Below are 13,960 nucleotides of genomic sequence, written 5' to 3' on the forward strand. Positions count from 1 at the left end.
CCCCGCCCCTCTCACCGCCCCCCGCCCGCCGCCGCGCGCGGCCCGCGCCCCGCCAATCGGCCCGCGCGCCCCGCCCCGCCCTCGGGTGGGTGTGTGCACGCGGCCAATGGGCGGCACGCGGGGGCCGGGCCCGCCAGCGGGGCGGGGGCAGAGCGGCGCGGGCCAATCGCCGCCGTGTTGTTGAAACTGAAAATACTACATTATGCTAATCGCGGCGGGGCCCCCGCGCGGGGGGGGTTGGGACCCTCGCGTATAAAGGGGCGCGCGAGGGCTGGGCGTTCCACAGGCCAAGTGCTCTGCGCTCGGTGGGTGCCAGCCAGGCCCGAGCGAGCCGAGCGGGCGAGGACAGGCACTGAGGGGGCGCGGCCGCCGGCCGGACGACACCGCAAGCGACACGCAGGAGCAGCCCGAGGCCCGACCGCCAGGTAGCCGCCGCGCCCGCCCTCCCGCCGCGTCCCTTTGCAAATGCAGACTCCGACTGCGCGGGGTCTCACTTGCGCCCGGCCTCCGCCCTCCTCTCCTCTCCTCCTCCTCCTCCTCCTCCTCCTCCTCCTCCTCCTCTTCCTCTCCTCTCCTCTCCCGCGGCCCCGGCCCGCGCAGCCCCGGGCCAGGTTCGACGTGTGTCTCTGCAGCACATTGGCAATGGAGCGCCTGGTCGCCCGCCGCACCTTCCCCCTGTTCGCGCGCACTAGCGCCTGCCGCAGCCTCTTCGGGCCGGTGGACCACGAGGAGCTGAGCCGCGAGCTGCAGATCCGCCTGGCCGAGCTGAGCGCCGAGGACCAGCGCCGCTGGGACTACAACTTCCAGCAGGACGTGCCGCTGCGGGGCCCCGGGCGCCTGCAGTGGACCGAGGTGGACAGCGACTCCGTGCCCGCCTTCTACCGCGAGACGGTGCAGGTGGGGCGCTGCCGCCTGCTCCTGGCGCCCCGGCCCCGCCCGGAGGGCGCAGGCGATAGCCCGCCCCCCGCGCCGCCGGCCGATGAGCCCCTCGACGGCCTCGGGGAGGCGCCGGCGCCGCCGTCCGGCGGCCCGGCGGTGGCTCCCGCCCCGGCCCCAGCCGCGGCGCCGCAGGAGAGCGATGAGCAGGAGGCGGTCCCGCCGCCGCGCAGCCAGGAGCCCCTAGCCGAGCCGCTGCACTCAGGGATTTCGGGGCGCCCCGCGCCGGGCACTGCCGCTGCCGCCGGCGCCGCCGCCACCAATGCCGCCGCCGCCGCCGCCGCCGCCGCCGCGGCTGTTGCCACCACCGCTGCCGCGGGAGGCGCCGCGATCAAGAAGCTGCCGGGGCCTCTCATCTCCGGTGAGTCCCGCGCGGCCCCGCCCCGGCCCGGCCCGGCCCTGCTTTGTCCGGCCGGCCGGGCTCCCCCGGCCTCGGGGGCCTCACTCGGTCCCCGCCTCCTCCCGTGGCATTAAAGGGCCAGCGGCGCGCAGGGCGCGGCTGCGCCCGCACCCCGGCCCGCCCCGCTGTTGTGCTCGCGAGCGGCGGGGCGCGGGAGGGATGGGAGAGCGCGCGCCTGGCCTCCCCCCGCCCCCCGCCCCCGGGCGCGCCGTCCCCGCTCCGGCCGCCGGAGCCCCTCCCCGGGCGCGGCGGGCGCGGCGATCGCGGCGCGGAGGGGGTTAAGCGCGGCGGCGGCCCCGGGGGGCTTGGCCGCGGGACAAGGAGAAATGCTTACACAGCACATTGCGCGGCGACGTAAACAAAGCTGACCCGCCGCGGACCTCGGCGCGGGCGGGGACGGCGCCCCCACCCTGGCCGGCCGGCCGCCCGCCCGCCCGCTCGCTCCCCCGTCCCGGCCCCCGCTCGGGTTCCCCGGCCGACCCCGCCCTGACCGGCTGCGCGCGCGCCTGCCGCCCGCAGATTTCTTCGCCAAGCGCAAGAGACCCGCGCCCGAGGCCAAGGCGTCGAACGAGGTCCCCGCGGGATGCGCCGCCCCTGGCGCCGCTCCGGCCGTGGGCTCGGCGGAGCAGACCCCGCGCAAGCGGCTGCGATGAGGTGGGCGCGGCAGGGGCGCGCGGGGCGGGGAGGGCTGGCCCCGCGGGGTCGTGGCGGTCACCCTGTGTGCTGTCGCTCACCGAGCCTCTCTCCCCCGCAGCCTCGCGCCCAAAGAGCCCCGAGGGAGCCCGCTGGGCAGCGGACAGGACAGGAGCGCTGGGCCTCGGCTGGGACCGTCCATGTAGCAGCAACCGGCCGGCAGCTGCCACCGAGCAGCGTTCGGTTTTATGTTTAAAATTTAAAAAAAAAAAAACAACTGTGCAATGTATTAATAACGTCTTTTATATCTAAATGTATTCTGCACGAGGAGTACACTGGTCCCAAGGTGTAAAGCTTTAAGAGTCATTTATATAAAGTGTTTAATCTCTGCTGAAACTCAGTGCAAAAAAAAAAAAAAAAAAAAAAAAAAAAATGAAAAAAGAAAAAAAAAAGGAAAAAAGAAAAAACATGTATATTTGTACAAAAAGTTTTTAAAGTTATACTAACTTATATTTTCTATTTATGCCGAGGCGCGGGCCGCTTTGCCGCGCGATAGCTCGGTTACTGGTTCCGCCAAAGGCACGTCACCCGCATCTGGTTATCGACAAATGTAAATTTATTTTTATAGCGGACTCTGGGGGGGGAGGGGTCGCTCACAAGCTGTAGCTGCCGAACAAGCCCAGCTAGTTAGCAGTTCTCTTCGCGCTTTCTCTGTCTCTTTTATTATTATGGCTATTTTAAACTGGAAGACAAATCTGTTAACATGGTTCCTGAGCCGTCTGCAGCACTGCCCCGGCCCCTCGTCCGCCGGGTTCCAAATAAAGAGGCCGAAAAACGCCGCAGGTCAGCTCCGTGTGTCCTTGTACCCTGCCTCCCAGCTTTCTTCTCTGGCGCCCCCACAAGTTAGGGAGATAGGACACTGGACAGAGGGGGCGGCCAGGCTACGCTGTAGGCCATCCACTCCGAAGGGAGAGGGGCTTTCTCCTGGCAGGACTGGCTAAAGACCACCTGCTCTAGGCCCCTAACTTAGGGATGAGCGGCCCCGCCCTCGCTCTGCTACACACCCCCCCCCCCACCGCCCCCCGCCGCCCCTCGAGGCGCGCGGGGCTGTGCGCCGAGACTCTCTCGGGCTCCGTGCGTCCCTTGCTCCAAGGAAACCACCCACACCCCAGCCGCGCTGGGCTGAGCCCCCATGGGGCTCAGGTGGGCACTCGCAGGGGCTGGGCCATGGCCCATCCCCCCTCCTGACTACTGCGGCGCCAGCACTCGGGGTGCAGCCCCGACGGCTCCCGGGTCCCCAGCTCGGTGGGGCCGGGGTCCCCCACGGGTCGGGCCAGGGGAGCCCTGACATGTTGCTGGCCGGTACGCGCCAGCAGTGGGGGAGGGGCGGCCTGAAGGCCTGCGAGGGGGGTGGGGACCGGGGAAGGGGAGGCGCCTGGGGCCAGGTGGGGGTGGGGAGGGGTGCGGAGGGGTGGGCTGCCGCCGTGGAGGAACTCGGAGTCGAGGAACCACCCGCGTGCACCCACCAGTCTTCTGGTTTCCGAGTGCTCTCTTTTAGTCGAAAAGAGGAGGGTTATTTTATTTTATTTTTTTATAGCTGACCTATAAACCTCTGAAAATTATGGCTTACAATGGAAAGGGTGACGTAAAGCGGCACAAACTGACGGCTAGCAGGATTTGTGCTGGTGCCCTGGACCCGGAAAAGCGGAACCGGTGGTGTATTGAAGTTAACCGTTTTGGGGCCGGGTGCAGCACTGACGTCCCCCACGGGTCAGGGACAAAGGCTGGGCCCAACCTTCCATTTGGAAGATGCATCCAGACTCATAATTAACCTGCCCCCAAGTGCCTAAACGGACCTGGAGGAGGGAGATGGGGCTGGACGGATCACTCCGAGATGCGCGGGCAGTGAAAGCAGGGCCCCCCCCCCCCCCCCCGCCCGCGACGTTCAGCTGATGACATCATGGGCCCGATCGCAACCTGGGAATCAGGCCTGCGGGGGCCTGGCTTCGAGGGGGCCTTCCCCACCCCCACCCGTGTGACCACAGCCTGGTGGAGGAGACGTACATGGGGGCTGCTGGGTCGCGCACCTGGCGGAGAGCATCCCCCCCACCGATCTACCCATGACCGAATCTGGTGGGGGAGGGACCCCGGGAAGCCCCCAAGCAGACTGCTTCGGAGACCTGCCACCCTGCTCCCCACGCAGCCCTGGCCTGCTACCCAGGAGTGCGACCCACCTGACCCCCGCTCCCACTCCCGCTCCCTGGCTTTCTCAAACGCACGGTGCTGGGAGGACCAACAATAATACTGTTTCTGGGGACGGTCCCCCACCACCTCCGCCGGAGATGGTAACGCATACCTGGAGGTTGTCCTCCACGGGGAGCAAGGATGGGATTTTGAGCCACACGCATGACCCTGGGCACACGTTGGCCGGAGGCAAGCCCTTCCATCCCTCGGTGGGCCTCAGTTTCCTGCTTTTGGCGCCCTGTGACCCTCATGTGAGGATCTTAGGGAAACAATAGCATTGGATGGTTGGCCCCAGATCTCTTTTCTCATCTGTGCTCCTGACGGGAAGCATGAGTATGTACCCTACTGTCAGGATGGGCCCTTTCCTCTCCAGACCCCCAGGCCCTGCCCAAGCCCAGAGCACCCGGGGAGCGGTCGGCAGTCAGCACACATGTGGGATGGGTCTGTCCTCAGTCAGGGCCTGATCCCAGTTCCCCTGGGGATCCATGATAATAATAATCCTAACAGCCACACTCATGACATCCGGTCTCGGGGCCCTAATGGCAGGGGCTGAGCACGGTTCTTCCTCAGCGAGACCCTCCCCATGTGGCCCCACCCCACTGTTTGTCTAAGGAGGAAACCGAGGCACGGGGCAAGCTGTGGGAGGACGGATCACTGACCTCGGCGGGGCTGAGGGGCTTGGGACTGCTCTGTTGTGCTGTCCTGTGCCTTGGAAGGCAGGCGCACGGCGGGGAGGGGAGCCAGGCCCCAGGACCGCAGGAGAGGAGTTCGGGCTCACACACACAAAGCGTGCCGTGCCGTGCTGTGCGCCGTGCCCGGCACACGCAGTCGGTGTGCGGTGCGTGTAGGACCATGCATCTCCTGCAGGCTCCCACTGGTCCTGCCTGAGCGAATGCTGCGTGCCAGACTCTGGCCACACGGTAGCTTCCTACAGACCAGGCCGGGAAGACAGGATGTGGAGCTTTAAGCTGGAGGCCCACCGGGCAGAGGCTGAGAAGGGACTGGCCCGGGCAGTGGCGGGCAGGGAGCATCAGCTGCACACTCAGGGAAGCTGAAGGGGGGGGGGGGGGGCGTGTGCTCAGCTGGGACGGGGTCTGGAGGCCAGAGGTCGTGAAGAAGGCCCGGTGAGCGTGTCTGAGCCGGAGGGTCCGGATGAGGCGGGAGAGCGGGGCCTGGAGGCTGTGTGGGGGTCTCTGGCCTGGGCCGGCCTGACCTGCTGCTGGGTGTTGGGCCCACCCATGGGTCAGATGTTATTCCACGTAAGAGTGCCTTCTGGGGCGTGCCTGCCAGGCCTCCCCACTCCCTGTCCTTTCCTCTGGTCTTCTGGGCCCTCCTGGGTCTGCTGGGCTGGGGTCAAAGGTTAGGTTTGTCTGTGGGCAGTGGAGGGCCCTGGGCTGACAACAGCGGAGGCAATATATTATATTAATTATTTTATTTCATTTTATTTCATATATATGGGGCAGGCAGGGAGAGGGGCAGAGGGGGAGGGAGGGAGAGAGAGAGAGAGAGAGAGAGAGAGAGAGAATCTTAAGCAGCCTCCACTCCTGGACTCAGGCTCTATCTCACGACCCTGGGATCCTGACCTGAGCTGAAATCAACAGTCGCTCATCTGATTGAACCACCCAGACGCCCCCAAGGCAATTTTATTATTTTATTTTATTTTATTATTTTATTAAATAAATAAATGAGAGAGAGAGAGAGGGAGGGGGGGCAGAGGGGACAAAGAGAGAATCTCAAGCAGGTGTCATGCCCAGTGCAAGCCAGACACGGACTCTGACCTGAGCCGAAATCCAGAGTCGGTGACTCAACCTCAGCTGTGCCACCCCTGGGGGCAGTTTTGTGAGGCACGCGGAGGCCACTGGGGGGAGAGGGAAGCGGGGGTGGGAGAGGGGCTACCGCGGCCATCCAGGCAGAGGTGCTGGGTGGACAGGCGCCCCCAGTACCCCCCAGCCTGCTACACACCACTCGGAGCCCCAGCCCCACAGCAGTGACTGGGAGGGACAGAGGCCCTGCTGGCGGGAGCTGCCTCTGCAGGGGGGAGGCCATGTGCTCAGACGCGGGAGGTGAGCCACAGTGGAGGCGGTTAGGGCCACCGGCAGGTGAGGCTGGGCCCGTGTGCCAGGGCAGAGGGCAAGGGGCTACCGTTCGGTTGTTTGTTTTAACGGAGCATTTTATTTTTTATGCAATGTAAAACGGAATCATCACTTTTCCTTCCTTTTTAAAATTTAAATGTTAGTTAACGCACAGAGCGTTAGGGTTTCAGGAGGAGATTTCCGTGATTCATCACTTACCGTTTAAAGCAGGCCGTGCCAGGAAGCCCCCCTGCGGCCCCCCAGCAGGTGATGTCTGAGCTTGACAGAGGTGAGGGGCACGAGCCATGAGGATTAACTGGGAGAGGAGTTCCAGGCAGAGGGAACAGCCAGGGCAAAGGCCCAGAGGCCTGGAGTGGTGATGGAATAATGGGCCGCAGGGGCTGGGGTGGGAGGGTGGGGTCGAGAGAGCAGAGCTGGGCTGGCAGGGAGGGACTGCGGGTGGGCAAGGGGGACACAGGTGGGGGAGGCGTCTGTGGTTTCCGGTTCCTGTAAGTGCACACGTGGGTCATTCTCAGAGCTGAGGAAGCCTCTTCAGAGAAGGGGGAGCAGAGTCTTGTCATTCCCTGTCCTGATTCCCGGTCTCAGCCAGGCCCCGCGGACACGGGTTTGGTTTTCTCAACAGCCCTGCCAAGGGGGTGTTAGCACTCACGTGACAGGTGGAGACGGCAGGTTCAGAGAAGCGAAGCAAAGGGCCTGGGGTCACCAGCCAGGATGCGGCTCAGCGCTGGCGACCCCAGAGCCCTGGCCGCTCGCCCCCATGCTTGAGAGCACGGATTCTTTCTTGTGGGTTTGTTTTTAAACTTTTTAATGTTTATTTATTTTTTGAGAGACAGAAACAGAGCAAGAGCGGGGGAGGGGCAGAGAGAGAGGGAGACACAGAATCCGAAGCAGGCTCCAGGCTCCGAGCTGTCCGCACAGAGCCCGATGTGGGGCTTGAACCCACGAACCGTGAGATCGTGACCTGAGCCGAAGTCGGACGCCCAACTGAGTCCCCGAAGCGCCCCAAGAGCACTGTTTCTTAAAAAAAAAAAAGGTATATGTCATTGTTAACTAAAGCCTATGTTTTTATATGACTTCACTCTCGGGGGTGCGCGTTCTGTGGGTTCGGACAAACGCGTGACGACGCGTATCCACCGCAACGGTGTCACGAGGAGTCGTTTCCCTGCCCCCCAATCCTCTGGGCTCAGCCTGCTCATGCCTCCCTTCCGTCCAAACCCCGACAACCACCGATCCCTGCACTGCCTCCCCAGCTCTGCCTTTTCCGGAACGTCACAGTCGGAATCCTACGTTGTTGCGTAGCCTTTTCAGACCAGCTTCTTTCAGTTAGTAACACGCGTTTGCGTTTCCTGCGGGTCTTCTCGTGTCTCGGGAGCCCACTTCTTTTCAGCGCCGAATAACATTCTGCTGTCCGGATGGACCACACTCCATTTGCCCACACGCCTCCTAAAACTTCTGCGTGACGCTGTGCAGGTTTTTGGTGTGGACCTAAATTCTCAGCTCCACCGGGGACATACCAAGGAGGGTGGCTCCTGGATCGTGTGGTGAGAGTGCGTTGAGTTTTGCACGAAACGGACGAACTGTCTTCCAGAGTGGCTGCACCGTCTTGCATTCCCACCAGCAGCGAAGAGTCTCTGTCCCGGACCCCGTTTTAAAACCTTCTTCCCCGTGTGGACCACAGTTTTTAGGTGAATTAAAACAAACAAACAAACGTAAAACTTTGCTACAATTTAGATGCAGCGAGGACGAAGCATAGTGAAAAATGAACACGGACGGCCGTGGCTGGAAGCGGGCCCCTCGCTGGCTTGACCTGGCTGGGTTGGGGAGCCTGAGCTCGGTCAGTTCCTTATCCGGTCGGCTCTGGTGGATTACGTTCTTGTCCAAATATTTGCTGCCCTGCCTCGCGGGGGGATTTGACTTTTCCCGCAGGTTGAGACCAGGCGTGGCCGTGTGACTTGCCGTAGCCAATGCGATGGTTGGCGTGGCACATGCCGCGGCTAGGAGCTGCCCTGTGGCGCCACCGTTTTCTCTCTCCACCAGGAGACCTGCAGGGCCCCGACAGAGGACGTGCGGCCCAGCCACAGCCACCAGGGTGGGACTGTCACGGCGAGAGAGAAATTCTCTCTGCAGGCGGTGAAAGCCGCCGAGACGTTCGTTAGGCAGCATGAAGTGCCCCGCGCTGACAGAGACAGTTCTTTTGAAGACCCCAGTGCCCTGTTCTAGGACTCCGGGAAGGACATGAGGGCCTGGTGGCATCGTGTCAGGCTGTCCGGTGGTTCTGCAGACTCCTCTCCGGGCACCGCATTCGGTGTCCCCCGGGGGCTGGCCCGGTACTGTCTCCTTTAAGGGCTGGGAGTCTGGGTCTTTCAGCAAGGCGGGGTCCCCGTCCTCTCCGGTCGTGTTCTGTTCGGTGGCCTGTGTGCTTCGAAAGGCATCCGTTGGTGAGGCAGGGAGCATCCGGGCAGGTGGGCGAGCGGCACAGAGCAGTGGAAGACCCCGGGGCCAGACCGAGCCCTTCCGCGTGGCTAGCCTGACAGCGACCCAGCTGCTGACCGCATCACTGCACGTGACGGCCGTGTGTTCCTCCCCACCGTGGGGATTGGTCACCCTGAGCTTTCTTGAGGCAGGAGAACCGATACCGAGCTTCCCAAGAACGAGCCCCATGCAGCTTCCTCGGCCCCTCTCCCCCCCCCCCCCCCCCCACTGTCTGGGGCCCAGGCTCTGGAAGCAAGGCTCACGTCCACGAGCCACAGCGTGGACCGCACGTGCATGTGGTGGGACGGAGGCATCGCCTGACCTCTGTAGGAGGCGTGGCGGCTGATGGCTCAGATGGGCGTGTCTCCGGGGCTCGCTCTCAGCGGCCAGAGTCACGATCCCTTCCCATAGGTGGCCCCCCTCCAGTGACCGGTGGGCGCGGGGGACAAAGCCCGGCCCCTTGCCTTGAACAGAGCGCTCTGAGGGGCCGTCCCAGCTCCAGGGCTTCTGGGGCGATGGGCTGAGAAGTGTGTCTGAGTTGCACCTTAGCTCCCCTTCCCATCCTCCGAACCTGCCTCTTCCCTCCGGAAGGGTGTGTCCAGGAGCTTCCTTGATGAGGCATCGCACACGCGCACACACACAGGGACACACAGGGACGCGCACGCGGATAGAGACACCCACGCACGCACGCAGGGACACGCAGGGACGCGCACGCGGACAGAGATGCCCACGCACGCACGCAGGGACGCGCACGCGGACAGAGACGCCCGTGCATGCACGCAGGGACAGGCAGGGACGCGCACGCGGACAGAGACGCCCACGCACGCACGCAGGGACACGCAGGGACGGGCACGCGGACAGAGACGCACACAGACACGCAGAGGGACACATATATAGACAGACACACGTGTCTGGCAATTCTTAATTTTGTCGTTGACGATGGAGGACACACGTCAAGACTTGGGGACCCGTCTCAGACTCCAGGGCCGAGCCGTGTGCCCGCACACCTATGAAGGCCCGGTCGCTTATTCCGAAAAGGAAAGACGGCGTTATTTAGGCCTTGAAGTGAGTGGTCCGGGGGAAGTCGAGACCAGATTTTATCGCTGAGATGCGCTCTCTGAGATACGGGATAGAAAGGCCCCCGGTGGCCCGAGTGGCGTCTGCTGTGACCTCAGCTGTCGTCCGCAGGCCCTCGCGGCGGGCTCCTCCTCGAGGCGCTCGGCTTCAGCGTGTTTGCCTCCCAGCCCCGGAGCGTGACCGCGAGCGCGCCGTGCGGTGCCAGGGGCGTGAAGTCAGGTGAGCGCCGAGAACACCTGCTCCAACGGCCTCCTGCCAAGTAAAACCTATCCCGGCGCTTTGTGGTTCGAAACAACGGTTTTGTTTATCCCTGTGATGTTATGAGTCAGGAATTTGGGAAGTGCTGGCGGGTAGTTTGGCTCCGTTTTATGGGGCGTCAGCGGGGGTGGCGGGATGGGGGTTGGGGGTCGGCTTCCAAGCCGGTGGCTCCCGTGCCCGGCCTCGCGGACCGCCGGCCGCCGGCCGGGGGCCTCTGTGCCTTCTCCTCGGGCTTCCCCACGGTGTGGCCGCCGGATTCTGCCGCCGCCGGGCGGGAGCGTGGCCTGCACCAGCCCAGCTTGCCGTCGCTTCTGCCTCATCCAGCTGAGCCGGCCCGGGATGCGAGGGTGGGTGCCCCAGCCCTGCTTCTCCAGAGAGCTGTGGCCGCCTTGGCCGCAGCACCCTTCCTAGAGCCATTGGTGCTCGGTCCGTACCCAGCACGTGCTGGGGGGCTTTACTCCAGGACTCAGGACACAAGGACTACTTAACTTGAAAGCAACGCCGTCTTCCTTTGGCATGGGTTTCCAGTAACACGCAGAAAAACGGGTCGTTGAGTACGCCTGGCTTTGAACACACAGCACACCAGCAGTGGGGTTTTGCGCGGACCCCAGAGCTGGGGCTAGTCCCGAGGCAGAGCTGGGAGCGCTTGCAGGGGACAGCGTGGACCCCTCCTCTCCAAGACCCCTGAGATGGTCCCACGACAACACCTGAGAAGTCTTGCCGCCTTCCTCTATTGGACGTGCGCACGTTTACGCAAGTGTGCGTATATATATATAAACACACGTAGGTAGTATTCATGATGAACGCATACATAGAGGGAGCGTGTTTATATGGCGCGCAAAACACACACGTACATTTACATAATTTCTCTTTTTCGTGAACTTTGTGGCCGGTTGAAAATGTTTTTAAGAAGTTATTTATTGGGGCGCCTCGGTGGCTCAGTTGGCTAAGCGTCCGACTTCGGCTCAGGTCGTGATCTCACAGCTTGTGAGTTCGATCCCCACGTCGGGCTCTGTGCGGACGGCTCGGAGCCTGGAGCCCGCTTCGGATTCTGCGTCTCCCTCTCTCTCTGCCCCTCCCCCGCTCATGCTCTCTGTCTTTCAAAAATGAATAAACATAAAAAAAAAAAAAAAGAGTTGCGTGCTCTTGCGACTGAGTCAGCCAGGTGCCCCTGAATCTTTTTTGTTTACGCGGGGTCCCGGAGCCCGTGTCCCCCCACGGGCAAACCGCTCCTTGTAATGGGAGCAGCGTCGTTCCTGCAGGTGCGGCGGGGACCCACGGTGCCAAGGCGGAGGCGGTCCCTTCCCTGCCAGCTTCATCCCAGACGCGTGCCTTTCCCCTCATTCCAGAAGAACACTGTTGGCTTCCGAGGAAGTCCCTGCGCTTTGTCTGAAAAAGACCCAAATGTACCGCTGACCTCACGCATGCCGGGTGTCCCGAGACCCTCCCTGCGCAGGGGACCCGTCCAGTGACGTCACCACCACCCGGAGGGCCTCACGCCTCTCTGGCTGCTTCTGTGGCACGTGGTGGACAGTCCATGCTAGAGGTCATCCCGCGGCTGCCCTGGGCTCTCGGCGTGGCACCACGTTGCTGCTTTTCTGAACCTCTTTTGAGCCATTGGTCCATTTTTGGTGACCGCACTCGGAGTAAACAATGGAACGGCCACACAGGCCGTCACACGCAGGCGGCGGGAGGCACGTCCACGGACAACTGGTGGCCGACTGCTCAGCCACGCCAGTGGGCCCTCAGGAGCACAGTGGGGTCATGTTAGTGGTCCATGTGTGGACACATCATCCCTGTGGCTACTTCCCACAGGAGCTCTTGGGGGGCACCGAGGCATCGTCAGGTGGTCTTGAGGACCCGTGGACAGGGCTGGGGTCACGGCGGCTGGCTCCCGGCTGGTGTAGAGAACAGGCCCCGAGTTTTCTAACCCCACCTCAGGGACCCAGCCCGACTCACTCGGGGTGGGGAGTGGGGGCAGGGAAGCAGCAGGGGTGGGGTGGGGTCGTGCCCAGCACTGGGCCGTCTTCCTAACTATTTTCCATGCCGGACTTCCCCCTCTTTGCTGGTCTTTCCCTGGGGTGGGGCCCCTCCATGGTGAGGGAAGCAAGACACGAGCCCCCTCCCCGTTCTGAGCCTCGGTCTCCCCTCTAGGAAAGAAGAGTGAGGCTCCTGAGGGCCTGTCTGGCTCGACGTTCCTTGGGTCTGTGGAGCCCAGGGTGGTTTGGAATCTCCATCCCTTGGCTGCTGGTGCTGACCCCACCCGGTGGCCCTCCCGGACCCAGGCTCGGGAGACCTAACCGGCCCCTCTGGTGGGAGGGACCCCCCCCCCCCCCAGCTCACAGCTTGGGGGTTTCTGCTTTGATGGTCACATGGGTTTTATTACCCGACCCCGGCCCTCCACTCTGGTCCTGAAAACTGGTGGTGGTGTCAGAGCCAGGACTCCAGGGGCCAGAGCCAGTCCACCTGTCAGCTGCCGGCCAGGGACTGAGCCAGGTGGGTTAGGTGTCCTTCTCCCGGGAAGCGCTCCCCGCAGGCAGGGACTCTGACAGGCCGACCCACAGGTTGCCTGGCTCCAGTCCCCGTGGGAGTCTAGCCGTGGGCTGAGACAAAGGCAAGTGTCTGTCTCCTCTGTCTTCCTGTGCAAACCTCCCTCAGCCATTGCCCTCCTGAGCCAGGAGATCCCTTTTTGGTCTCTCACACCCCGAAGGGGCAGGGGCAGTGACCTGCGTGACAGCACCTGGTTCCCGGCCTGACCTGAAAAATATTGTCATTTGTTCTGATGGGGCTTTGGGTCCACAGCCATGTGCCTGAGCAAGGAGGGAGGGAAGGAAGGGAGGGAGGGAGAAAGGAAGGAGGGAAGGAAGGGGGGAGAGAGAAAGGAAGGAGGGAAGGAAGGGGGGAGGGAGGAAGAAAGGAAAGGAGGAGGAAGGGAGGGAGGTGGGGAGGGAGAAAGGAAGGAGGGAAGGCAGGGAGGGGGAAGAGGGAGGAGGAAGGAAAGAAGGAAGGGAGGGAGGAGGAAGAAGGAAGGAAGGAAGGAGGGAAGGGAGGGAGGAAGGAGGAAGGAAAGAAGGAGGGAGGACAGAGGGATGGAGGGAGGATGGAGGGAGGAGGAAAGGAAGGAGGGAGGGGGAGGGGGATGGAGGGGAGGAGGGATGAGGAAGAATGGGAGGGGGGAGGCAGGAGGGAAGGAGAGGAGGAGGAGGGAGGAGGGAGGGAAGAGGGGAGGAGGAGGGAGGGAGGTAAGAAGGAGGAGGAGGGGAGGTAGGAGAGAGGAGGAAGGGAAGGAGAGAGGGAGGAGGAGGGAGAGGGAGGGGAGGAGGGAGGGGAGGAAGGAGGAGGGAGGAGGGAGGGAAGGAGGAGGGAGGGAAGGAGGAGGGAGGGAGGTAGGAGAGAGGAGGGAGGAGGGAGGGAGGAGAGAAGGAAGAAGGGAGGAGGAGGGAGAGGGAGGGGAGGGAGGAGGAGGGAGAGGGAGGGGAGGAAGGAGGAGGGAGAGGGAGGGGAGGGAAGAGGGAAGGAGGAGGGAGGGAGGTAGGAGACAGGAGGGAGGGAAGAGGAGGGAGAGGGAGGGGAGGGAGGAGCAGGGAGGAGGGAGGGAAGAGGGAAGGAGGAGGGAGGGAGGGAGGAGAGAGGAGGGAGGGAGGAGAGAGGGAAGGAGGGAGGGAGGAGGGAAGGAAGGAGGGAGGAGGAGGGAGAGGGAGGGGAGGAAGGAGGAGGGAGGGAAGAGGGAAGGAGGAGGGAGGGAGGTAGGAGAGAGGAGGGAGGAGGGAGGGAGGAGGGCAGGAGGAGGGAGGGAGGTAGGAGAGAGGAGGGAGGAGGGAGGCAGGTAGGAGAGAGGAGGGAGGAG

The 13,960-nt window shown here is 63.3% G+C and overlaps 1 protein-coding gene across 1 annotated transcript; it reads left to right on the forward strand.

Moving 5' to 3' along the window:
• Window positions 1-314: 314 nt before the first annotated feature.
• CDKN1C (cyclin dependent kinase inhibitor 1C) lies at window positions 315-2,811 on the forward strand. Its single transcript, XM_045486302.1, is given in 5 exon segments — window positions 315-425; window positions 633-897; window positions 1,856-1,990; window positions 2,091-2,186; window positions 2,188-2,811. Coding segments are annotated over 4 exon segments (531 nt in total). The 5' UTR covers window positions 315-425; window positions 633-642; the 3' UTR covers window positions 2,233-2,811.
• The last annotated feature ends 11,149 nt before the right edge of the window (window positions 2,812-13,960 follow it).

The sequence above is a fragment of the Leopardus geoffroyi genome, chromosome D1, assembly GCF_018350155.1.
Source record: "Leopardus geoffroyi isolate Oge1 chromosome D1, O.geoffroyi_Oge1_pat1.0, whole genome shotgun sequence".
In the NCBI taxonomy this organism is placed as follows: Eukaryota; Metazoa; Chordata; class Mammalia; order Carnivora; family Felidae; genus Leopardus; species Leopardus geoffroyi.